Genomic DNA, 25,078 nt, shown 5'->3' with positions numbered 1-25,078 from the left:
GCCCACTCTCAGCAAGGGATTTTTATATCACAGCAAAAATATGTGTTAGACTTATTGGCTGATATAGGCAAGCTGGGATGTAAGCCAGTTGAGACACCTATGGAGTCAAACCACAAACTTTGTGATGCTCCAGAAGATGTGGCCGTGGATAAAGGCTCTTTTCAGAGACTTGTGGGGAAGTTAATTTATTTGTCACATACTAGGCCGGATATAGCTTATGTTGTGAGTGTTGTGAGTCAATTCATGCCCAATCCCAAAGAATCACATCTCAAAGCTGTGTATAGAATTCTGCAGTACTTGAAGGGTACACCAGGAAGAGGAATTCTGTTTAAGGGGAAGGGCCGACTCTTGAAGCCTACACAGATGTGGATTATGTAGGATCCGTGATTGACAAAAGATCAACCTCGGGCTATTGCACCTTCATAGGTGGTAACCTCGTTACTTGGAGAAGCAAAAAGCATAATGTGGTTGCAAGGTCCAGCGCAGAAGCTGAATTTAGAGCGATGGCACTCGGGATATGTGAACTGCTACGGCTAAGGATAATCTTGGAAGATTTAAGAGTCAGATGGGAAGGTCCAATGAAGCTTTACTGTGATAATAAATCAGTCATCAATATTGCACACAATCTTGTGCAATATGACCGCACAAAACACATTGAAGTGGACAAGCATTTTATTAAAGATAAATTGGATAGTGGCCTCATTTGTACTCCTTTTGTTCCTACTGGAGAACAACTAGGAGACGTGCTTACCAAAGGATTGCCTGGTACCGTTTTTCAAAGAATAACCAACAAGCTTGGAATGGATGACATCCATTCACCAGCTTGAGGGGGAGTGTGGGAAAATTTGATTCTTTCCTTGTATAAGGAAATCGTGTACAGGTTGTTAATACATCCATATTCCAAGCTTGCTGGGGGAGTGTGGCAAAATATGATTCTTTCCTTGTATAAGGAAATCGTGTACAGGCTGTTAATAGCTAGGGATTTATTAGTTATTGTAATCCCTGATTTCTACGGATCAGTTTTTTATATGTATTAATATGTATCTCTAGGATTAGTTAGTTTCCTAGAATAGTATTATTCTGATGTATATATAACAGTGTATTCCCAATCCTTTAATTAATTGATTCGATTACCAATTTCAGTAACTTTTCAGTAATTTTGTCATTTTCTACTCCCGTTACCCCTGTTAATCAAGTTGTTAGTCTAGCTGATGGCTCAACCACCATTATTCGTAGTAAAGGAGATGTTTATCTATCCCCTAATATTATTTTTTTCATCCTTGTTCTTTATGTTTCTAACTTTACATTTAATCTTTAATAAATAGGGTACAAAGAAAGGAAACCAAATCAAGGAAAAACAAGTAGTATGCCAAAATCTACGTGATCCCATGATTATGGGGATCTTATCTACGTGATACCATAATTACGGGAATCTTATCTACGTGACCCCATGATTATACAGTTCTTACTTAAAACACCTAATAAAAAGCTAAAAACAGCTAATAAAAATAGAAATAATAATAATAAAGATATTTCAACAAGTACCAATTAAGAAAAAGAAAAAGGATGTATGATGAACATTGAAAACAAAAAGATGCAATATTTTCTCCAACAAGAGAAAACTCCAATATATGTATTATATGAAGAATATGAGGTTATGATCTTGTAAATAAGAACCAGCAAAGTATGTGAGCTTTTGAAAAAAAATGAATGAACAAATAAAAGCAATATCAAAACCTATCTAGGGTTTCATAGATCATAAGTATTTATAGACAACCTAGAAAACTAGTTGGTTCAACTCAAAACACATGTAGTTAATTCCAAACAGGAATTGTATTTCACATTCCCTCATTCAATCACCATTCCCTCAATTGATCGGCTACACTCCAAGTTACTTTGATAGATTGGACAGTAATCCTCGATCAATCCACAGTGTATAAACAATAGATCGACACTACTCCAGTAAGCTTTGATCTTTGCCTCAATATAGCTCAATCGGTCTCAATAAGACTTGATTGACAAGCTTCTTTACTGATCCATAGCAGAAAATAATTTGAACTTAAAAAAATCCTTGCATGTTTGAAAATCATGGTTTGTATTCTAAATAAGTTTTGAAAAACTTCGAAATTTGGAAGTGAATATTATGCATGCATGAGCGTAATATGGTGATAGTGCATCATAGTATGAATTTACCTTTATATCCTCTGTTGATGAAATTGATGTTTAAACTTTTGTAGAAGCTCGATCTTCATCCTGGTGGTAATTCTCACTTAACTCACCATTAAGACAAACTTATCTAACTAAAATTACATTGAACATGTTTTGTTCTACAAAATTTGTCAACCTAGTCCTATGGACCTGTTGTAAAGCATAAAACAGAAGTGAAGAGATAAATAAAGCAACAAAACACAAAATTATTACGTAGTTCAGCCACTAGGGCCTACATCCACGGAACAGAACCCAAAGGGCTACATCACTTTTATAATACTCTCTCAACACATGCACAATACAATGGTGGAGGCTCCTTTATATAGGAGAAGAAATTATGAGAATGGAAAGAATTAGAACATTGATTGCTTTAGTAACACCAAATCTTCAATAATAGGAAACAACATCAGTAATTGAAAGATTTTCCTCCACTGATTCCTCCATTAAATCTTCAATAGGGCCTAACAATGAAGTTTCTTTTTTCATTCTTTTCTATTACAAGCTATCTCAATATTCCTGATATTTATTTTTTTAAAAATCATTTCTAATAACGTCATTCCATGATATTGACTATTTATTGTGGGCTGCTTTTGCTAGTTACTTTGTATGTACCGATTCCTCCCATGAATGTTTAGGTTCTGGACCATCTTAAGAAATTATCACTTGGAGAAATATTTAACTGGTTGGGAACGTGATTGGATTCAGTTGAATTAGCATATGAATTTTTATTAAAAGACGACTCCTCTGACCTGATTTGAACCCATTAGTTATGGTTTTTTTTTTGTGCTGAACTTCGGGATTCTCTAAGCCAAAACCACCAATGTGGTCGTTTAAGAATTCCCAAACTTAAATACTAGGTTATATTCCATTTTATTTTGCTTTGTCTTTGCCAAAATAATTAAAAAATAATAACAAATTGACAAGTACACATCATATCATTTTATTTTTAGTTAGACCTAGTGACAAGCACAAATTAATTTGGTTTCATATTCATCACATGGTACCAAATTGGCCCATTGAATTTCATCATAATTCTGACCTTGACTATTTGTTGTGGGCTAGTTGTTCTAGTTACTTTGTACGTACCAATTCCTCCCATGAACATTCAGGTTCTGAACCATTTTAAGAAATTATTGCTTGGAGAGAAATATTTTAATTTCCCTGTTTCTGCAAACATGAGTTTTCTCTTCCAGCTCTGGTTTTCTTCTCTCATCTCTCTCTCTTTTTGTCCCTTCGTTGTTGTTGTGTGTCTGAACTGAAGGTACTCAATTATAATTTATTTATTTTCATTAAAAGTCATTACTGATGGCAGCTGTTTTGGGATTTGAAGAAATATTCCGCAGATTATAGAGCCTTTGAGCATGGATGGATGTAGTGGACAGCAGATAGAGTCCTCGGAAGTTGATCCATCATCAGGTGTTGTATAGTGTCAATCTCTCTTTATTTGCTTATTAGGTCTTATTTTTGGAGGTTCGCATTGGCCAAATTTTCGAAATATAACCCATGTTCCCAATCTTCTCATTTTATCAACCTAGTGGGTTATGAAACACTTTTATTTTGTAAATACCATATAGAGTTTCACTTTCTAAGAATTTTATTGTAACTTGTAAGGGATGACATTATAGGTTATAATTTGAAAAATATCTATATTTTCACCCTACTAAGTTGGCCCCCTCAATGAAAAACTTTTGGGTCTGAGCTTGTCTAGTATCACTTTCATTTGTTTATTACTAATGTAAAAGTGTGTATCACAACATTTTGGACCTTGTTGGTAATATTTATTTTTCGTTGTATTTTCTTAGTAGGAAAAAATTGGCTATCACCATCTGAGAGATATGCAGTTGTTCCTGATGATAAAGTAAGTCATTTTCATTTTTTTTTTTTTTTTTGTTAATCTAGCGATCTTCAATAAAGTTGATGGAAGGTGGATTTCTTTTACTACTCTTATAGATATCATGTCTAATTAAAAATGTAGGAAACATGATTTAATGCAATAGGCAATTTCAAGATTGAAAAGAATCTGTATATTGCCGTACTTTGAATGGTTTACAATGCTTTAGTTAAATAGGAAATACAAGGGGCTAACAAAAGGAAACTACAGGCTGACTACAGGCTGTAACAGCAAGCTACAGGCTGTAATTACAGGCTGTAAACTAAAAGAAGCTACAGGCTGTACACTAACAAAAATTCCTAATCTTAGTCATTGACTATCTATATTTACACACCTATCATATCCCCTAAAATCTGGTCTTATTAAAACCGAATATCTCTTTTTCAACACTCCCCCTCAAGCTGGCTTGTAGATGTCTTCCATAGCTAGCTTGCTTTTTAAAACTTCAAATTGTCTCTTGTGTAGTCCTTTGGTAAGATGTCTGCAGCTTGTTCAGTAATAGAGACATAAGGAATGCAAATCATACCACAGTCAAGCTTTTCTTTGATAAAGTGTTTGTCAACTTCCACATGTTTGGTTCTGTCGTGGATGACTGGATTATAAGCAATTGAAATGGCAGCCTTGTTTTCACAGTAGACTCTCATTGGAGGAGAAACAATAACCTTCAAATCTTCAAGGAGTCTTTTTAACCATATAGCTTCGCAAATCCCATGGGCGAGTGCTCTGAACTCGGCTTTTGCACTACTCCTCGCTACTACATTTTGTTTCTTGCTTCGCCACGTGACTAAGTTTCCTCCAACGAAGGTGCAATATCCTGAGGTAGATCGTCTATCAACTATACTGCCTGCCCAATCATCATCTGTGTACACCTCCACTTGCAAATGATCTTGTTTCTTGAACAGAAGTCCTTTACCTGGTGAAGCCCTTTAAGTACCTCAGAATCCTGTACACTGCTTCAAAGTGATCCTGACCAGGAGAGTGCATGAACTGACTCACCATACTGACTGCGAATGCTATATCTGGGCGTGAGTGAGATAAGTAAATTAGTCTTCCCACCAATCTCTGATATCTTTCACTATCAACCATATTCTCGGGTTCGGCAACTTCTAACTTCAGGTTGACTTCAATTGGCGTGTCAGCAGCTTTACACCCGAGTAGTCCTGTCTCATTAAGCAAATCAAGTACATATTTTCGTTGATTCACGAAAATTTCTTCTCTTGACCTGGCAAATTTCATTCCAAGGAAGTATTTTAATGCTCCCAGATCTTTGACTTCAAAATCTTTAGCAAGTTTCTTCTTCAGTCTAGTCAACTCTTCAATGTCATCACCTGTCAAAATTATATCATCCACATACACAATTAAAATGGCAATTTTCCCTTCCTCACCGTGTTTGTAGAACGTGGTATGGTCTGCCTGACTCTGATACCTATGACTCTTCACAGCCTTTCCAAAGCGTTCAAACCACGCTCTTGGAGACTGTTTCAAACCGTACAGGGATATTTTTAGTTTACAGACTTTGCTCTTACCGTGTTTTCCTTCGAACCCAGGTGGCAAGCTCATAAACACTTCTTCTTCCAAGTCTCCATTTAAAAAGGCATTTTTTATGTCCAACTGATGTAATAGCCAGTTAGAATTGACTGCTAAAGACAATAAGACTCGGATTGAGTTTATTTTTGCTACAGGAGCAAACGTCTCTTGGTAATCAATGCCGTACGTTTGCGTAAAACCTTTTGCCACAAGTCTTACCTTATTCCTTTCTACACTATCATCAGCTTTACACTTAATAGTGAAAACCCATTTACACCCAACAGTTTTCTTTCCTTTGGGCAAGTCAACCATCTCCCACGTTCCACTCCTTTTAAGAGCATTCATCTCCTCTAACACTGCTGATTTCCAATTCGGATCATCTAGTGCTTCCTGAATGTTTCTTGGAACAAACAAGTGAGAAATATTTGAAGTAAAGGCCCTATGTTTATGGGAAAGTTTATCATAAGACAAGTATTTGTCAATGGGATGCTGGGTACAGGTTTGGATTCCTTTTCTAACAGCTATAAGGATATCAAGGTCTACAGGAACTTGGCTAGGTGACTCTGTACTATCAGAAATAGTAGGGACAATTGCAGACAAGTTAGGAATTAGAGTATCTTGAGTGTTCAGGGAGTCATTGCTCGAGACCTTTGATTGGCCTTGCTCAGGTACAATAGTAGGCTCTCTACTCTTTTGATGAGTCTTTTTCCTGTTATTAACCAGAAGCTCGGGATTCGGTTTTTTTGGAACCGTTGGTAGGATTTCTCCCCCTGTTGGAGATACAGTAAGGCTCGGCAGATTAGGACTAGGAGGCCCCGGGTTTCCTGATTCTAGAACATCATTTCCTTGTTTAAAAAGATCAATGTTCGGAGTAATAGAGTGTGAGACAATAGGTTTGGGTAAGGGAATATTAATAGAAATCTCCCAAACATTTTCTTCACTCTCTTTCTCCCCCTGAAGAAAAGTTTTCTGAAAATAAGGATGATTTTCTAGAAAAAAGACATCCATACTGATAAACAATTTTTTTGTTTTCGGATTGAAGCATTTGTACCCCTTTTTATTCGGGGCGTACCTAACACATTTTTTAGCCCGAGGATCTAATTTAGACCGAAGTCTACTAGGTAAGTGGACAAAGACAGTGCACCCAAATACTTTCAAAGGCAGGTTGGAATAAATCCGAGTTTCAGGAAAAGATTTTTTAAGGCTTTCAAGAGGTGTAAAATAGTTAAGAACACGAGTAGGCATCCTGTTAATCAAATATGTTGCTGTTAAAACGGCTTCACCCCACAAATACTTAGGAACATTCATTGAAAACATGATGGCGCGAGAAACTTCAAGTAAATGTTTATTCTTTCTTTCAGCAATTCCGTTTCGTTGGGGCGTGTCAACACAAGTGGATTGGTGAAAAATTCCTTTTTCTGTTAAAAAACTTCCTAAAACTTCATTAAAGTATTCGGTGCCGTTATCAGTATGAAGAATGCCAATTTTTGTTTGAAATTGATTTTCAATCATCATATAAAAATCCTTGAATAATTTTTCAACCTCAGATTTTTCATTCATTAAATACACCCAACACAAACGTGTATGATTATCAATAAAAGTCACAAACCATTTTTTTCCAGAAAGAGTTGTGATCCTAGAAGGGCCCCAAACATCGCTATGAATTAAATAAAATGGTTTTGATGTTTGATAAGGTTTGGGAGAATACGTAGTACGATGACTCTTTGATAAAAAACAATTCTCACAATAAAAAGATGAACAATCCAATCCTTTAAACAAAGCAGGAAATAATGTTTTAAGATAAGGGAAACTAGGATGCCCTAGTCTAAAATGCCATAGCATTATTTGTTCTCTAACAGGGATAGAATGAAAACTACTCAGACCTTGAGCCTTTTTATTACTTGAAATATCATCTTCAAAATAGTAGAGACCATCTATCATCTTAGCACTGCCAATTGTCTTCCCCAAGCTCTGGTCCTGAAATTCATAGTAGGATTCAAAAAAGATAACACGACAATTGGAGTCTTTGGACAATTTACTAACTGATAAAAGGTTACAAGCAAGCTTAGGGACATGAAGGACAGACTTAAGATCAATAATTTTTGAAAGTTTTACCAAACCTTTGCCTGCAACAGGAGAATAAGAACCATCGGCTGTTCTGATTTTTTCAAAGCCAGAACAGGGTGAATAAGTTTGGAATAAATGAGAAAAACTTGTCATATGGTCAGAAGCCCCTGAATCAATGATCCATAGGGTAACACTGGAATTTGAACGACAAGATAAGGCCTTCGGGTTGTTACCTGTTTGAGCAAGAGAAGCATTAGGAGTACCAGATGAGGAATTGAATTTCAACAATTTTAGAAGATGATCCATCTGTTCTTTGCTGAAGGGAAGTGCTTTGGCTTCATAAGCTGATGGGGCTCGGTTGAATTTGCCTTCCTGCTTACTCTTCCAATTTGCTGGTTTACCATGAATTTTTCAGCAGGTTTCACGGGTATGGCGAGGCTTGTTGCAGTGGTCACACCAAAGACGGGGCTTTTCATTATGTTTCCTGCCAATATTCACTTCAAATGCGACCAGGGCAGAGGTCTCAACAACACCATTTGATAACTTTTTTCCAAGCATGACCAGCCTGCGACTTTCCTCTCTTCGAACCTCGGAGAAGACTTCACCAATTAAAGGCAAGGGCTGTCGTCCAATTATTCAGCCTCTCACTTTATCAAACTCGACATTGAGTCCAATGAGAAACTTGAAGATGCGGTTGTCTTCCACCTTCTTTTTGTAATGGTTGCAATCTTCAGGCGATTTCCACTCATAATCATTGAACAAATCAGGGTCCTGCCACAAACGTTTTAAAGAGTTGAAATATTTTGTAACACTGTTATCTCTTTGACGAATCTCTCCGAGTTTTAGCGTTAGTTCATAGACTTGAGACTGATTTCCCAGGTCTGAATACATCTGGTTGACATTGTCCTAGAGTTCTTTTGCTGTGTGGTAACACATATAATTAGAACTGATGTCCTCCTCCATAGAATTCACCAGCCAGGTCATCACCATCGAATTCTCTGCATCCCAGGTCGAGTAGGATGGATCTTCAGGCTTCGGTTCCTTTTTTTCTCTTGTCAGGTAGCCGATTTTGCCTCTGCCTCAGATGTACATCCGCACGGACTGGGACCAGCGGAGGAAGTTTTCACCATTTAGCCGAATTGTGGTAATCTGGACTGAGTGTGTTTGAGAGTTTTGGACTTGGGACTCAAAGGTCTTGGTCTTGGACTTAGGTACATCATCAGACATGGTGATTAGGGTTGTTTGGAAGAGAGAAAAAAAAAAAAAATCTTGTGTTTGTGTGTGATTGCTTTGTGGGCTTTCTTTTTTCACTTTTATTTCATTATTTACAACATGATATAAAAGCCTAATTTCTCTTCCTAGATTTGGACCTCTATTTTGGGGTATTCCCTTAGCATAAGAAATGTTGCTAAGGGTTTCTCGGTGCTATTTGTGACTTGTTCGGGTTGTCATTGTGTTCGGTAACATTGTTCTTCAACTAAACCGTAAACCTTAACAATTACAAGGCATTATATAGAATTTCTTCCTCCCCAATCCCAACCTTATATTAGCTAACTACCAAATATAAAATAAAATAATAATAGGAAAGCCGATGAAAATAAGAAAACTACTCAAAAAGGAAAGCTGATGAAAATCAGAAAACTACTCAAAATAAGGAAACTTTCAAAATATGAAAAGTTTCTGAAAAACACAAATTTCACTTGCAGAAATTTGAAATTATGCCTACATCACATGTAGCCCGTAAGGCAACCTCTCCAGGGTGTGAGTACAATGGGTAGAGAGAGTGTACGAGTGTTGTAATATTTCTACATGATTATAGTGGAATCTCCTCATCCATGGACATATCCCTGAGTTTGGGTGAACCATGTAAATCTCGTGTTGTGGTTTGGAGTTGCTTCTCTCTCTTTTTAAATTGAATTTCACTTCTGTTGTGCCCGACAAATAGCAATAGTACTGGTGTGGTGGTGGTGGAGGTAATGTTTACACATATAAAATCACATATTTGTTTGTTAATTATAAAAGCATTAGAAAGTTGAGGGTATTTTGGTAATTGTACAATGAACTTTATTTCCATTAGCAGTTGATAAGGGTGTCAGCCATTCTGCAAGAACTTCAATTTGAAGGTAATGAAGGCAAAACCACAGGGGAGGTCGGGGCAATTTACCTAAAGTTTTGCAATAGATAGCTCTATGCCTCTAACAAAACCATAGTCAGAACTATCCCTTTAGACCTTGTCATATTGTGAAAATTAAATTGAAAATACCCTTTTTTATACCTTTTTTTTTTTTTTTTTTTCTTCCTTTCTTATTTTGGTATTTGATTATTTATCCCTTTTCTTCTCTTTTTGATATTTATGAAACTTAAAATTATATTGCTATGAAATTTGAATTGTGCATCATCTGGAGGTGGTTTGCCACCTTTGATGATGTAGAATTTGTAAGAGAGATTTGAGTTTTGCATTATCATGGGAGTTGGTTTGCTATATTTCATAATATATGTGCTCCCAAGGATTCGATATGGAAACTTTCTTTTCTTCCACACTGCTCCCCTAAGCACTTTTGTTTTTAGTGATTTGTTACATTGCAGTGTTCCAAATATAATTGTGTTATCATTTTATGTGCAGGTCCAAGGGCAAATAGGCACTTCAGTGGGTGGGAATGGAAATGATGCAAGCGTCCCTGAAAATGATACGAAAAGGGTGAAGGTCTGATCTAACTGCTAGTCAAACCACTTCTCCCCCCCCCCCCCCCCCCAGCCGTCTTCTCGAACCAAACAATGTCAGTGAAACAAATTTTATGTCCTCATCATCGTCACTGTAAATCTGTGTCATTCTTGTTAACATGATTCTTATGTTCCCACTCTGCATAAAGAGGGAAAGTATAACCCTACTGCATTTTTTTGTTATAGTCCTATATTTGATCTACTTGTGCTTGTTTTTATATAAGTTACATCTTCACAAACCCAAGATCTATGGGAAAGCGAAACTTTTACTTGGCAACAAACTCTTGGTTTTACTTACCTTATCTTTTATTATTCATTCTTATTAGTCTCTGCTTGAGGTTGGATTTCGTGAAGAAAGAAACGGTATGCACTGTAGAATGCGACAGTGCTTTAGTGTTATGTTTAGGAGCACCAAATTCGTGCCTTGGATTTGAAATTGGAGAGAGTTTAGTTTGTACTAAATTTTCTCCAATCCCAAATTCAAGTGTCAATTCCGTGTCGCCAAACATAACATAAGAGTACTCTTGAAATGTAATTGTCACATAAAAAAATTCCGAGATGCTGATGCCTATCTTATATCCTTGACTTATCATCAAGAGAACCCTTGAATCTGACCTCAAGAGGAGAGAGTTGAAGTTAGGATGTCTTGTCACGTTACCCTAAGATGACTTCCTTGGTTGCAATATTAAATCTCTTAAAATGTACCATTTTTATCTTTAAGTTCAACTGAGACCGTGGAGTAATCGTGAATTGGGAAGGGGGAAAAATAGAAGGAAGAAAAAGTAGATATGGCGTTTTTTCATTGTGGATTGATTTGTTGGACTGGGGATGGGGGAAAATCAATTAGGATCAGTTCTTATATTTTATTATGTTTTATTATTTATAGGTATACATATTATTTTCCTTTTCGGTTTATTTCTTTAAAAATTAGTTCTTGAAATCTTGAATAAATAAAATATTTATACATATCAATTATATATATATTTTTAATTCCTGAATGGGATGATTTTATAAAGAAAAGGATAAAAGTTATAGTACAAATACAATAAAAGGGCATACCCCTCTTTACAGAAAAAGAAATGGAGTTAATCCATTCCAAAAACCAACTGAAATATATGAAAGCTTACACCACATTAAAAATAGCAAGTATATCAGCAAGCCCAAGAGAAAAGAAGTTTAAAACTTCCCAAACAATCTCATTTGCAGCAACAACAGTAGTTAATATCCCTATGCAAAGCTGAATTCCTTTCCATCTATATCTTTCACACATACACAACAAACAGCCCTTTGAAAAGCTTGGACCTAATGCCATTACCCTGTGAACCTTCAATAATCCAATCAACAAACAAACTAAGCTCTTCAAATCTCCTATCAGTAATATTAAAACGAAGAACAACCTATTGCCACACTTGAATAGCATACTCACCAGAACAAAATAAATGATTATTTGAATCTAAAGCCTTGAAACAGTTATGACAAAGTGTAGGCCCCTGAAACCCACTTCTCTGCAAATTAACAAAGGACAAGTTCTTATTATGCATAATAACTAAAAACCACTGCAACCCTTGGTCTACAATGAGTCCAACACAACCCCTTCCAACTGACCATTTGCCCTCTAGCTCTGCAAGCTTTCCAAGCATTCTTCAAACTGAATTCACCATGAATCCAACTAATTTCATCATTACCATCCTTTAGATTAATATTACTAACAAACTCTGCAGCTATCTGTGGGAAGAAGGGAGGGAAAACCCACCCACCAGCAGTAATAAGTGTGGCTGCTTGAGCTTGAGGATCCAAGTTCCTAAACAAATTAAGTCCAAATCTCTAAATCAAGGAGAGACCCGCACACTAAGGATCAAACAACATGTTAAAGGAGGCACCATTTCCAATTTTATACAACACATTTTCTTGAAGAAAATCTCTTGTGTCTAGAATTTGCTTCCAAATACTTGAATCTTGAGGTTTAGGTGAGACCCTCCAGAAATTTTGTAGCTGTAAGTATCTAGCATGCAATCGTTGCACCCAAAGAGACTCCTTATTTCGCAGAAAATCCCAGCAAATAGAAACCTTGGCTGCAAAATCAATATCAGAAATTCTTTGAATGTTGAATCCTCCTTATGCATAAGGTAATGTAACTTGACTCCATTTGAGTTGAGACATCTTCCTAGCATCCAACTTTCCACTCCACAGAAAATGTTTAAATTTTTTCTCCAAAGTAGTGATACAACCCCATGAAATTTTAAAACCAAAAACCCAATGGTACAAGAAAGAATACAGCACTGATCTGATAAGTTCAACTCTACCTGTGAAAGATAAATTCAAAGTATTCCAATGATCCAACCTTGCATTAACTTTATCAAACAAACCCTTACAACCACACTTCCCAGGGCCCCTATTTACCAAAGTAATTCCAAGATACTTTAAAGGAAAAGATTCAGTTTTCATTTGCAAAATCTGAGCTATCCTTCTCTTCCCTCTAACAGCCTTTGAAAAAATTACTGAGCTTTTGTCCTTGTTCACAAGAAGACCAGAAACTTCATAAAATCTTTTAAACACCTCATCAATGTTCTTAGCAGTGGCAATATCAGCCTTTACAATAATGAAGAGATCATCAGCATAGAAAGCATGAGAGACCAAAAGACTAGACTTTTGAACCACGTTACACAACTTAATCTGACCTCCCAAATTTTTTCCATGCATGAGAGTACAGAAATAGTCAGTAATTAGAGTGAACAGAAGAGGGGAGAGAGGGCACCTTGTCGAATCCCCCTCCCAGTAGAAAAATAGCCTGTAGGAACACCATTGCATAAGATAGAAAACGTAGAGGTAGTAACACACTTCATTAACCACTGAATCCATTTTGCACTGAAACCATGACCTATAAAATGTTATGAATAAATTCCCAACTAACAGAATCATAAGCTTTTCTCAGATCTACCTTTAAAGCCATAGTAGGACCTGTTGTCTTCAAGCCAAAAATTTTAATCACGTCAGTCACCAACAAGATGTTATCATGAATTCTTCTGCCCTTGATAAATGCAGACTGCTCCAGCCCAACAATATTAGGAAGAACAACACTTAGTTTATTTGCCAAAAATTTTGAAATAATTTTGTAACTGAGAATGCACAACGCAATTGGCCTATAATTCTCTAATTTATCACCATGATTCAGTTTTGGGATCAAAGCAAGAAATGTAGAATTAATTCCCCTAGGCAGCACCACATCAGTGAAATAAAACTGAATAGCTCTAATCAAATCAGAACTTACAATATGCCAAAACATTTGAAAAAACCTGGCTGGAAATCCATCAGGTCCAGGGGCTTTGTCTGGGCCAAAAGCCAACACAACCCTTTTGATTTCCTCAACTGTAACCTCCATATCCAGCTCCTGACACTATTCAACTTGTAATTTTTTTCCTAGGAGGAGTAATATCTGTCACCAGAGATTCTTTCACAGCATACAAGTCTTCAAAATATTCAACTAGCCAATCCTTAATAACTTCAAAATCAGAAGAGACTGTCCGATCAGGATGTTTCAAGCAAGTAATAGAATTATAACATCTCCTCTGTTTAACCATATTATGAAAATAAGCAGTATATTTGTCCCCCTCTTTGAGCCACTTCACCTTAGATTTCTGGCACCACAGAATTTCCTCTAAGTCTAAAATAGATTGCAATTTCAATATAACTTCCCTTTCCTTAGTAATCTACAACTGATTCAAGGGGTCTTGAAGCAAATCCATTTGAACCTTGTGCAACTCGTCATTCACAGCATGGACCTGTTCAGAGACTTTACCCTTCTTCTTATTCCAATCTCTAACAACATCCTTAATAGTTCTGAGCTTCTTCTGAAGCTTGTGTAAAGGATTTCCTTCAATTGATTCCTTCCACACTTTGTCCACCATCTCTTCCACCTCTTGTTGGAAGCACCAGATTTTTAAGAACTTAAAAGGTTTAGGTCCTAGTGCACAATTTAAATGCCAAGAAATAGCTAACCCATAGTGATCTGACAAGGATGTAGCTGTCAAATGCACTATGGTATCAGTAAACTTATGAAGCCAAGCTGTATTCACAAGATCTCTATCCAGCTTAACATTAATCCTTCTATTACTGTCTTGTTTATTGCTCCAATTATCAATTATATATATATATATATAATTAAGAGTTCAAAAATATTTCATCCAATTTTGAATTTCTATCCATTTTTAATTAATTTTAATTTTTTTATTTTACATATTGGATTTTTTGAAGAGTTTTTATAAAACTTTCACATATTATCATTTTTTTTTAATTCTATCATATATATATATATATATATATATATATATATATATATATATAAACAACAAATAGAAACTCTAAAAACAACAAATTACTTATTGTTTGCACAAAATTAGGACACTGGAAGTGTTCATGCGTGCCAGAATCTCAAAAGATTCAGAAAAGTCAAACAAAAAAGAGATCATTTTCGAATGATTAGGCGATTGTGGAAGGTTTTGATTTGCCTTTGATGAAATGACTTTTAATAAGACTACAATGCTAACTAGTGAATTAAAGTGCAAGTGCATGAATATAAAGGAATTGAAATAAACTTGTATTGAAATTGCATAAATTGAAATACAATGTATTGAAATTTGATTGATGTCGTTGAGAGAGCTTTCAATGTAATCATATGTGCTCTATTTATAGACATGTGTAGCCTTTATAAGAATATTCCATATCCTATCACAAACTGCCCATTTTCCTTTATCATCTCTTTGCAAAACACGAGTCCCATATCCAGCTGCAGAAGCTCAACTTCTAAACCCACGGATTGTAGTTTTCTCCCAGCGATGCTATGTGTCCCACGTTCTAATTTGCTCATCCTCTATTTCACACCTGAGTGTGTGTGTGTGTGTGTGTATATATATATATATATATATGTAAGCCACGTTTTATATTGGGTCACACCCTCTGACTTTCTTTTTGCAATTGCCACGTATGCTCTTTCTTTATTTTAGGTTACATAAATCCCTGCAGAAGGTAACTTCCTAATTGTTCCCATAGCCAACTCTCTCCTTAAATTTTAGCAACAACTTCCTTTTAACAAGTAGTGTAATATTTTTGTTTTTCACCATTTTTCATTTTCTCGAATTTTTTGATTTTACGAGGGTATTTTCGTATTTTCTTGTTTTATGTGCCAGACATCGCGGGGTGTGCCGGATGTGTCCGAGAGTTGTTTAGGGCATTTCCTCGAGTTCAGGACTCTTGGGAATGCACCGGTTGCCATTTCGGCATTTTTCCATTTTTCGGGTCGGAAAGTCCCGTGTGGGACCCGTCACCGGAATTGTAATGTACGGAGGTTTTGGTTGAGTCCACTTGCATTTCATTTAATTTATTTAAGTATGTTTTATGTGGTATTTTTATAGTTTATATGCAAGTATGTGTGTGCGTGTGGTGGAAAAAGAAAAGAAAAGTCAAAAAGATAATTTTTGGTGGGGGGACCCACCACTAATTTTATTTTAGTGGCCAAGAGGCCAACATTGGCCTCATTCTCATTCTCTCTCCCCGGCTAGCTTTCTCTTTAACCCATTTCCTTCTATTTTTCTTTTCTTTTTTTCATTCAAAGCTTCAAAGTTTGATTATTCTTCAACTGGTGAGAATTTTGGGTGCCATTTGCGGCAAAACGGAGAGCTCGGTGAGATCTACAAGTTGATATAAACAATTTCTTCTTTGGCCAACATTGAAAATTCGAACCTAGGGCTTGAATTTTGGGGTTTTTCATCTAGCTTTGAGGTAGGGGTTCTTAATTCACAATTTCTTGCTCCTTTGTGAATTATTTTCTTCAATTTGTTGTCTAGCATGCTATATTGTATTGATTTACTCTAAAATGATTATCTTGTTGTAAATGGAGTATGTGATTATATGCTTTATTTGATACTACATGGACTAGTATGCTTGGATGATGAATAATTCATGCCTTATATGCTCACTTTGTTAAATTATTGTTGAATAGAAACATGTTGTATTTCTTTGGAATATCTTGCAAAGCTTGCTAAGTGTTTAAGTTTGAAGTAGTTGTAGAATGATAAGTATTGGCATGGCTTGAATTGACATGAGCATTTTTGCATAAACATTGGGAAGAAAATGGGAAGTTGATTTTTGAAAGAAATGAAAAATGGGATTTTGGGGAAGAAAAATTTTTGAATGTGGTTTTATGAAAAACCCGGTCACCTAGGGGTTATCGAAGGGCTGTGGTGTTAGTGTGACCTAAAGGGAACTAGGGAGACCTCCTTAGCGTGGTTGAGTTATCTGGGCCCCAAATGACGCCTATGGGTTATCGAGGGTCAGGGACAGTTAGCCAATTCTTCTTTCGTGTCGCTATGGGGCTACCATGGGACGGGTTTCACTAACGGTTTGGAAATGATGATGGAAAAGGTTTTGGAAATGGGGAGCGATATTGTATGACATTGCATCCCATTTCATGGCATATCCATTCATGACTTGGGTTGATGTGATCTTATGGTTATTCTCCTCGACATAGCATGATCCTGACTATCCTATTTCTCTCTTCATTGTATGGATTCACGGGGTCTCAAGAGGTGTGCTTTAGGCACCTCCTACTGAGCAATTTGCTCACCCCATTATTATTACCATTTTTCAGGTCACGAAAAAGCGGTGGCGGACAACAATTCCACCACAACCTTAGCTTGGGTTAAAAGACTACTTTTGTTACCGTTGTACCTAGATCCTATTGTAAAGCTTGTTAAGCATGTATTTTTTTTTATTTTTTTTTTTGTAGCTTGTGGTTGTAATTATAATTTCATGATAGCAAATGTTGTAAAACTTGAGATAATGTTGATACAACATATATTAACTATATTAAGATCATGTTTTGGGAATGTAAAACTTGTATTTCAATTGAATGGAATGTAAAAGGCCATTTTGTAGCTTGTTAGACCAAGTTTGATCTATTTTCAACTCTTGCATAGGCTTATTGCACTCTTTTAAAACTTACAGCATTCTAATAGCTGATTCACAAGTTGCAGGGTCATTTCGGCCGACCGAAATGGCTATTTTGGTCGACCGATTCTTTCAGTTGCCTCGGGACTTTTGTTTTAGTTCACAACCGGCCGACCGAAATGACCATTTCAGTCGACCGGTATAGGAGTCATTTTTTAGGCCATTTCGACTGACCAACGCTTTATTTCGGTCGACCGAAATGGAGTTGCTTGTGTATCCTTGTTCCTCCTTTGGTTTTAAATTACCCCAAGACTTGGAACATTATCTAAAACCTTGTAGAAGTGTAATTAGGACACAAGGATGATGGGTTGACCTTAAATATGAGGTGGATTGACTTAGGTGACCTCAGGTTCGGGTAAGGACCCGGTTAACGGTTTGGACCCACGGGTTCGGGTCGTTACAAAGTTGGTATCAGAGCGATGGTTTGAAAACCATTAAGATGACGGGTAAGGGCTGATGAGTACTGAAAAGTGCGCATTTAAACCCCTTAAGCTTGAACGTTCTAGTAGCTTATCTTATTTTCCTGTTTTAGTCTAATTTCATGTTATTTCCCTTTTCAGGCTTAAATATGAGGTGGATTGACTTAGGTGACATCAGGTTCGGGTAAGGACCCGGTTAACGGTTTGGACCCATGGGTTCGGGTCATTACAAAGTTGGTATCAGAGCGATGGTTTGAAAACCATTAAGATGACGGGTAAAGGCTGATGAGCACTGAAAAGTGTGCATTTAAATCCCTTAAGCTTGAATGTTCTAGTAGCTTATCTTATTTTCCTGTTTTAGTCTAATTTCATGTTATTTCCCTTTTCAGGCAGTTATCCCTAAAATAAATTAATCTAGCTGAATTAGAGTATAAAAGATGCAATGTCAAGCTCAATGGAAGAAAGGAGCCAAGTGGAAGCAAAGAAGGTCAAAAACAGCATTCTTCGTTCAATCGAACCAAGCTTCGATTGATCTCACAGTGATCATTCCAACCATGCCAAGATGGATCAAGCCTTTTGTCTTTATCCTTAGCAAAATACCTTCTTCAATTGATCTAACATTTCTTTAATTGATCGAACATCTTTGATCTTATCATCACCTACCACTTTTGTCCTCTTCCTAAAAATATCTTAGCCGTGTCTTTATTCCAAAAAGGCACCGCTAAGGTTCGATTGATCGAACCAACCTTGAGATCGATCGAATCGCCTCGAGTTACGTGAAAAGTTAATTTCAAACCAAATTAAATGTGGGCTCGTGGTGCAATCATTGGGAAGTCCTAGTGCACGAGGTCTAACAATTGGGTGTGACATTTGAGTTACTTATATAAGGATTTTGACTATTTTGAGTAAGGAGGTTGGTGAGATTAGAGAGACTTGGCTAGAGATTAGAGAGAATACACAAATTAGGAAAGTTCTTCCTCCCTTGTAGGGTTTCCACCAAGGAGGAAGAAGATCATTTCTAGCATGGAGATAGCCCTTGAGGGTTAGAGGACAACATCAATGAGTGGCTAAACATCTTCTTGGGGCTAGAGCTAGCCCTAAGCATGCCTCCTAGACTTTAATGCTTTGTAATTAATGGGGATTAGTGTTGTAATTCTTGTCTTGACCTTTGATATATATATAAATCTTGTTTCTACCATGATTTGTGCAGTCTAATACTTCTAATTGATCATTTAATTCTATTCATATGTCTATGTATGCTAGAATGGATGTTCATGTGTTTATCTCTTGATTTTTTTTACATTGATGCATGTTTATGTGTGTTGATATTATGAATCTAGTGATGGTCAAGGCATAGTACTTAAATGGAATACTCTTGAGATTTATTTGATGGTTCATACCTATTTCTTGATGGATTGTGCCACAACCTTAGTTTAATTAGTTTAATTTTCATGTCATTAGCTTAGTTATAGTGTAGTTGCCTTATTTTCTTAGATAGGTGGACAATCTATGCTTGTTTGATATTCCATACTTATGAATGCAAGTAGTATATTTCTCTAATTTGATGGTGTGCATTGATTGTGGACTTAAAGGAAGGAATAATGGCTAAAATTGATATGTTGTGCTATTCACTAATTTAGTTAGACAATGTATACTTATTTAGTTATCCATGCTTGTTGATTCAATCAATGACACACACACTAGTATTGCAACATATAATCCCCTCTATCCATTACACATTAAGTGTCTAGGAAGGTGATGTTTAGTGGTGACCTCTAAGTCCCAAGATCTTTCTCATATATTCTCTACATTTCATTCTACTTGAATTGCTTTACTTTGCATTTATTCACTTTATATTGTAGTTTAATTAACCAACCAAAAACATCTTTGATCACTCGACCTACTAATCTAACATTAATTTCCAAGCTAATACACCTCCTTTCCCTTGGGACGATCCCTACTCACCCTAGCTATATTTTTAGTTAGAAGTGGTAGTGACAATCTATAAATTTAAACTTGGCCACTTTAGCACTCTATTTGCTTGTTGCATGCGGCTCACACCAAAGGCTTTCATAGGATTGCATGGGGAAGTTGGATTGCATGACTATGTGCTTACGTGTTAAGGTGCTTAATTGTTCGAAAAGCATGCTTCCTTGCTTACCTGTTTATTTGCTTATGTGATTACGTGCTTATGTATTTAAAATAGCGTACATTGTTACCATGAGAATGACTGAAAGCATCTTAATTGTGATAAGATGACTAGTATAAGGAGTATGGTGATGACAAGTGGTAGGCACAGTGTACGCAGTTTCATTCTAAATGATAATATGGCAAATAGTGAGCACGGTGTATGCAAACATGTTTCATATGGTGTTGGGTGTTACAGTTATTTGTGTGTATTTTTATGTATATAAGTATATCTTGTATATTCATCTACCTATGTACTTATGTGCATGTGTGCGGTCGAGCATGGGATGGTTGTGTGAGTTTGGACCTAAGTAGGCAAGGAGCTCGGTTGCTTTAGGGTTGTTGGGTGCCAGTTCTTATTGAACGAATGGCTTGGTCTTTAGCTCGTGGATTGAGCTATTTGGTGTGTAGTCATTTTGATTCTCTTGTTGCATTTTGTGCAGTGCTTAGAGCATGACCTTGGAACGGGTTCATATTTCACGGCATGGTGATAAGCGCCGAATATGTCATATTCAAGCGCCCTTAATTGCATTAGTTAAGTCCATTATTTGGTATTTATATATAGATTATCTTCATTTTTATGTTTTTGTCTTTTTACAGATCTAATTGCTAAAAAGGAATAAAAATAAGGTTTTAAGGGTTTTTGGAGAACGAGTCATATCGGGCCTAACCATCAAGTGGTTTTTAAGAAGAAATAGCCCAAATAGGCAACAGAAACTCTTAGTAACACATTTGGATGAAGAAGGACTCAATGGTCCAAGCTGAAGAAATGCAAAGCAGTTGCATTTGGGCATGCATCAGCACTTCGCGTCCCGACACGAGTTCTAGCGTCCTGACGCGAGTTCTTGCGTCCCGACGCGGAGCCTTGTCTCACGCACGTACATGTCATCAACTTTGCACTCCTTTGGTAAAAAGGCCATAACTCTCTGCTCAGAACTCCAAATAATAAACTATTTGATTATGTGGAAAGAGAAATCAGAGCTCTATGTTTGGTATGTTTTAATGGAAGTCTAATTCCCACATTTCAGATGTCAAAAATAGAGAGCAAGGGGACACCAACATGCTGCCAGGTGGCAGAACTCAACTTTGCACCGCTATGGTATTTTGACCATATCACTCTGGTTATAATTCCAATTGCTAAATGGTTTAATGATTTAGAAATCTAACTTGTAGCACTATATTTTATATGTTTAGAGGAAAGTCGAATTTGGACAATTAATAGGTCAAAAATACAGAAGAATAACATGATAATTCTGTTAACATGCTGAGCTGTCACACTTTGATTTAGTCAAAGTTTGTTTCTTTGATTTTAGGGATGTCTCCAACTCTTTTAGAATTTGAAAGGCTATGAAATATGATCTCTTTGGAGGGAATTTTCAGTTTATATATCAATCACCCATCATTATCTATCTCTAAGTTTAACTTGGTAAAAGATGGAGAGAGAAATATTGAGAAAAGGAGAGGAAAAAGAAAGGGGCAAAATTCTGAGCTCATGGAGATGGAGTCTTCATCATTAATGGAGGCTTACACCTTGCACACGAGAGGCTAAATTTCTTCCTAGGGATTTGATGTAACCCTTGCCAAGTAATTATGTCTTGATTGTATATAAATTTGGGTAACTTTGCATATTTGTGGCAAGTTGTATAATCTAGAGATTACACTTTGATGTATTTGTGCTTCATTCTATATATAATCTTGTTGAGACTCTTATCTTGTCTTAGAAATTATTTCTTCATGATTATGCTACTTACATTCTTAGAGCGATAATAAGGATGAGATTATGCAATGGTTATTTTGGTATGTAATTGAGAATTTATATAGATTATACTTAAGGAAGATGGACCATGCTACACCTTTACATTAATGTAATTAGGTAGATAGTCCATACCAATTGAAGATAATTTATGATAGATAATTAATTTCATGTGCTGCAACATATAATTGAAGGACCTTGATAGGCCATACCTAGGGAAGATGGTTCATACCACAACCTAGTTTAGGTGGATAAGCCATGTCAACTAAAGATGGGTTATGCTTAGTCCTGAAATGTATGATTTTCTTGAAGATATTGTAATTGTCTTGCATTTCTACATATCATGGTTACATGTATAAATTGTTCCCCAAGTTAATTGCAATTAGACATGTTTACAAGGCTTGTAGTGAAGTCATTTCCCTAGCCCTTATCTTTATTATCCCATTTACTTATAATCAAAATTTTGTTTTATTAATTTTAGTTAATTTCAGTTTATGTATGTGACAAACAAAATAATCCAAAAACTTTCTTTCACAAATCAAATCGTAAATTAATCTTACAATCTTGATTACCATAAGCTAGCATTCCTTGTGGTTCGACAAACCTTTATAACAGCCTTATTCTACATTGATATATATATATATATATATGTGCTATTGTTATAAGTGGTAATTTAAAGTGGTATACATTTGTAGCTACCACATGGTGTCTTTGTTGTGTGTGAGTTTCATGCATCGGTGTATGGGTTTTGTGACCAGAAAGGTCAGGTATGTGATGTGAGGTTTTCGTGAGGTAGGTATGACCTCTAGGGGTTAGCATTTGTGATGTAGGTCGCAATTTGGTATAAAGGTTCTCCTCGAACTCGTTTGTGGTGGGCGTGTTTGAGACTGCTAGAGTCACGGGTGTAGGTTATGGGTTGTAGATGTATATTTCGAGTGTGCTAGCATAGTCTTAGGAAGAGTGTTGGTCATGGTTGGTTGAGAGGTGATTCCCATTTCGGGAAACTACAGGAGTGTGTCGCTGGTAATCGACTCATGGAGAGTTGATTGCATGGCTCGGCTGGCGAGCAGGATTAGGTTGTCACGGCTGTTGAGAGAGTCACGAGGTGGGGTATAATGGTCAGTTTTAGTTGTGTAGAGCAGGATTGCAGTATAAGGCAGGTTGTGTGAAGTCATTAAGGTGCTTGGTTGTTTACGAATGAAGTGATAGTTGGTGGGTACTGTGTTAACAAATGGACTGTGTTCTAGGATTTGAAAGCTGTGGACTGGAGTTGAATTTTATGTTGCTTCTGGGGTATGAGGAGGTAGTGCTTGTTGTTTATGGATTCAAAGGTAGACTGATGATAAGAATGATTGGGACGAGGTTGATCTTGTAGGTTTAGTTAGTAAGCCATTTGACTTTTGTCAGGCCAAGGGTGTTCTGAGGAACGGGAATGATGAGAAGTAATGATGTTGAACCTAGGGTATGAAGTTTTCCTGTTTAGGCATGTGGATTGCTTAGAAAGAGTGGTTCAAGTGATTGATTGCATTGTTGATGGTTCTAAGGTGACAATTGGGTGTTGAGTATTTTGGGTTTCAAGCTCATTTTTGTTTTGAGGATTTGTCAGTATGATATTGCCGTATTGAGGTTCTTTTCTAGTGGTATGTAGTGGTCGTTATGGGAGTATCGAGAGTAATGCTCGTTCTTCTGTTACGATGATATTATCTTAAGGATGTTGGGGAAGAATCGCTTGGTGGTGACTTGATGATCCGGTGAGATGAGAGGTTTGAGTTGTCATTCGAGGATGATGGTAGTAGAAGTGTTCTGGTGTGATGTTTAGTACTGATGAGCTTAATGGATTAGAGATTGTGAGGTGTTGCATATTGTCAGGTAGATGATGAGGTTATGCATCAGTCAAGGTAATGGTGGGCAACTTAGTCATTAAAGTCGTGAGGGTAATGTAACCATATAGGTACCTTTTTCTTTAGATGAGTCATGGGTTGATGTGAGTGGCGTCACGAGTCTCGTGCATAATGTTTGAGGTAGTGTCACCTGGAAATGTAGTGATTGAATTGGTGGTAAAGTGTCTTTTATGGCTTAGAGATTGTCGTTTGGGAGTGACTGATTCTTGATGGAATGAGACATGGTGTCCAACGTATAGTGATTGTTCCTCATGTTAGTATGTTGTGGGCATTGGTGCTCTTATTTGATTGGTTTTGGTCAGTATGGGTGTTGCGGAGTAACATTTGCCAGGTTCCAATGTTGATTGTGTATGACGGTCCATTAGTGGCGAGGTCACCTAGAGTTGAGGTCGTAGTTTCGTATGTGTTTCCAGTTAGTTCTTCTCATTGTGTGTAAGGAGTTCATTTCATCTCAGGTTGGATTGGGTGTCCACGGTTAGTCGATTGGTGAGTAGCGTGTGACAGGGTGTCAGGTGCATTCAGGTGCGAGTCGTTAGTCTCTTATGAGAGCGGGGTTCATTACCCTTTCTGTTTGTTCTAGTCCTGGTAAGGACATCGTTTGTCGTATATCTTGTCCTCCATCTAGGAATTGTACGGGCCTGCGGATGGGATGAACCATGTGTGGTTTGTTATGTTGTTAGAGTTCATCGGTAAAGTTTGGTTGTATAGGTCGACTCACTCTCACGGAGGGAGGTGGAGTGTTTAGTTTTTGTATTGTTTGTTCTGAGAGTGGTTATGACTGATGGAATGTGAGGTACGGGTTGCCAAATAGGGATTGTATGTTTCCTGTGTTTAGTACTAGCGGTGATGGCTAGGGAATGTGTCGTGAACAGCAGTTTGAGGATGGTTAGGTGATGTGATGTGAGTTATGTACTTAGAAGTTTTGTTGGCATTTGATTCGAGTAGTGTTTTGAGGACAAGTGTTGGTATTGTTTGAGTGTTAAATAACTAGAAAGTGAATGTGGGATTCTATTGAGGAATAATGGTAATGATTGACTTTAGCTTTGAGGTTTCAGGCATGAGATGGTCGTATTGCATGTTTTGACGAGGTCAGAATTGAATCGAATGATGTTATGGAGTTGTTTGCCTAGTATGGGTATTATGAGAATATTAGAAAGCTTTGATGCTGGTCGATGATTGAGACATTTGGTGCTGTATTTTTTTTGTTTGTTATGGTTATGTGATTGAGATATGATTGGGATTCTTAGAACAAGTATATGATTGTATGGTTGCTGAGGTTACATAGAACAATGAATGGATAGTGAGTGGATTTTATGGTGTTTTGGGGACTGTGTGAGATTATGTTTGAGGTTTGGACCTGAGGACAGGAACGACATTTGTGCTGAGATCAGATCGAGGATGA

General features: G+C 36.8%; 1 protein-coding gene across 4 annotated transcripts in view; it reads left to right on the top strand.

The window, feature by feature from the left end:
• The window catches only part of LOC132267344 (ultraviolet-B receptor UVR8), a 114,463-nt gene extending 103,768 nt beyond the window's left edge, over nucleotides 1-10,695 (top strand). For 2 of the 4 annotated variants that reach the window (XM_059768501.1, XM_059768498.1), the window contains 3 exons: nucleotides 3,539-3,624; nucleotides 4,011-4,066; nucleotides 10,317-10,695. In XM_059768501.1, coding sequence (XP_059624484.1) covers nucleotides 3,539-3,624; nucleotides 4,011-4,066; nucleotides 10,317-10,403 — 229 coding nt within the window. In that variant the 3' untranslated portion in view covers nucleotides 10,404-10,695. Of the gene's footprint in view, nucleotides 1-3,520; nucleotides 3,626-4,010; nucleotides 4,067-10,316 lie in introns of those variants that run through there. The other 2 variants (XM_059768499.1, XM_059768502.1) reach the window with 2 other exon arrangements.
• The last annotated feature ends 14,383 nt before the right edge of the window (nucleotides 10,696-25,078 follow it).

The sequence above is a fragment of the Cornus florida genome, unplaced genomic scaffold (genome assembly GCF_030987335.1).
Source record: "Cornus florida cultivar Cherokee Brave unplaced genomic scaffold, ASM3098733v1 CherokeeBrave_3.0.0_Hap2_Chr07, whole genome shotgun sequence".
NCBI lineage: Eukaryota > Viridiplantae > Streptophyta > Magnoliopsida > Cornales > Cornaceae > Cornus > Cornus florida.
Note: the sequence above shows the minus strand (reverse complement) of the source record. Positions and strands in the feature narration are given on the sequence as shown.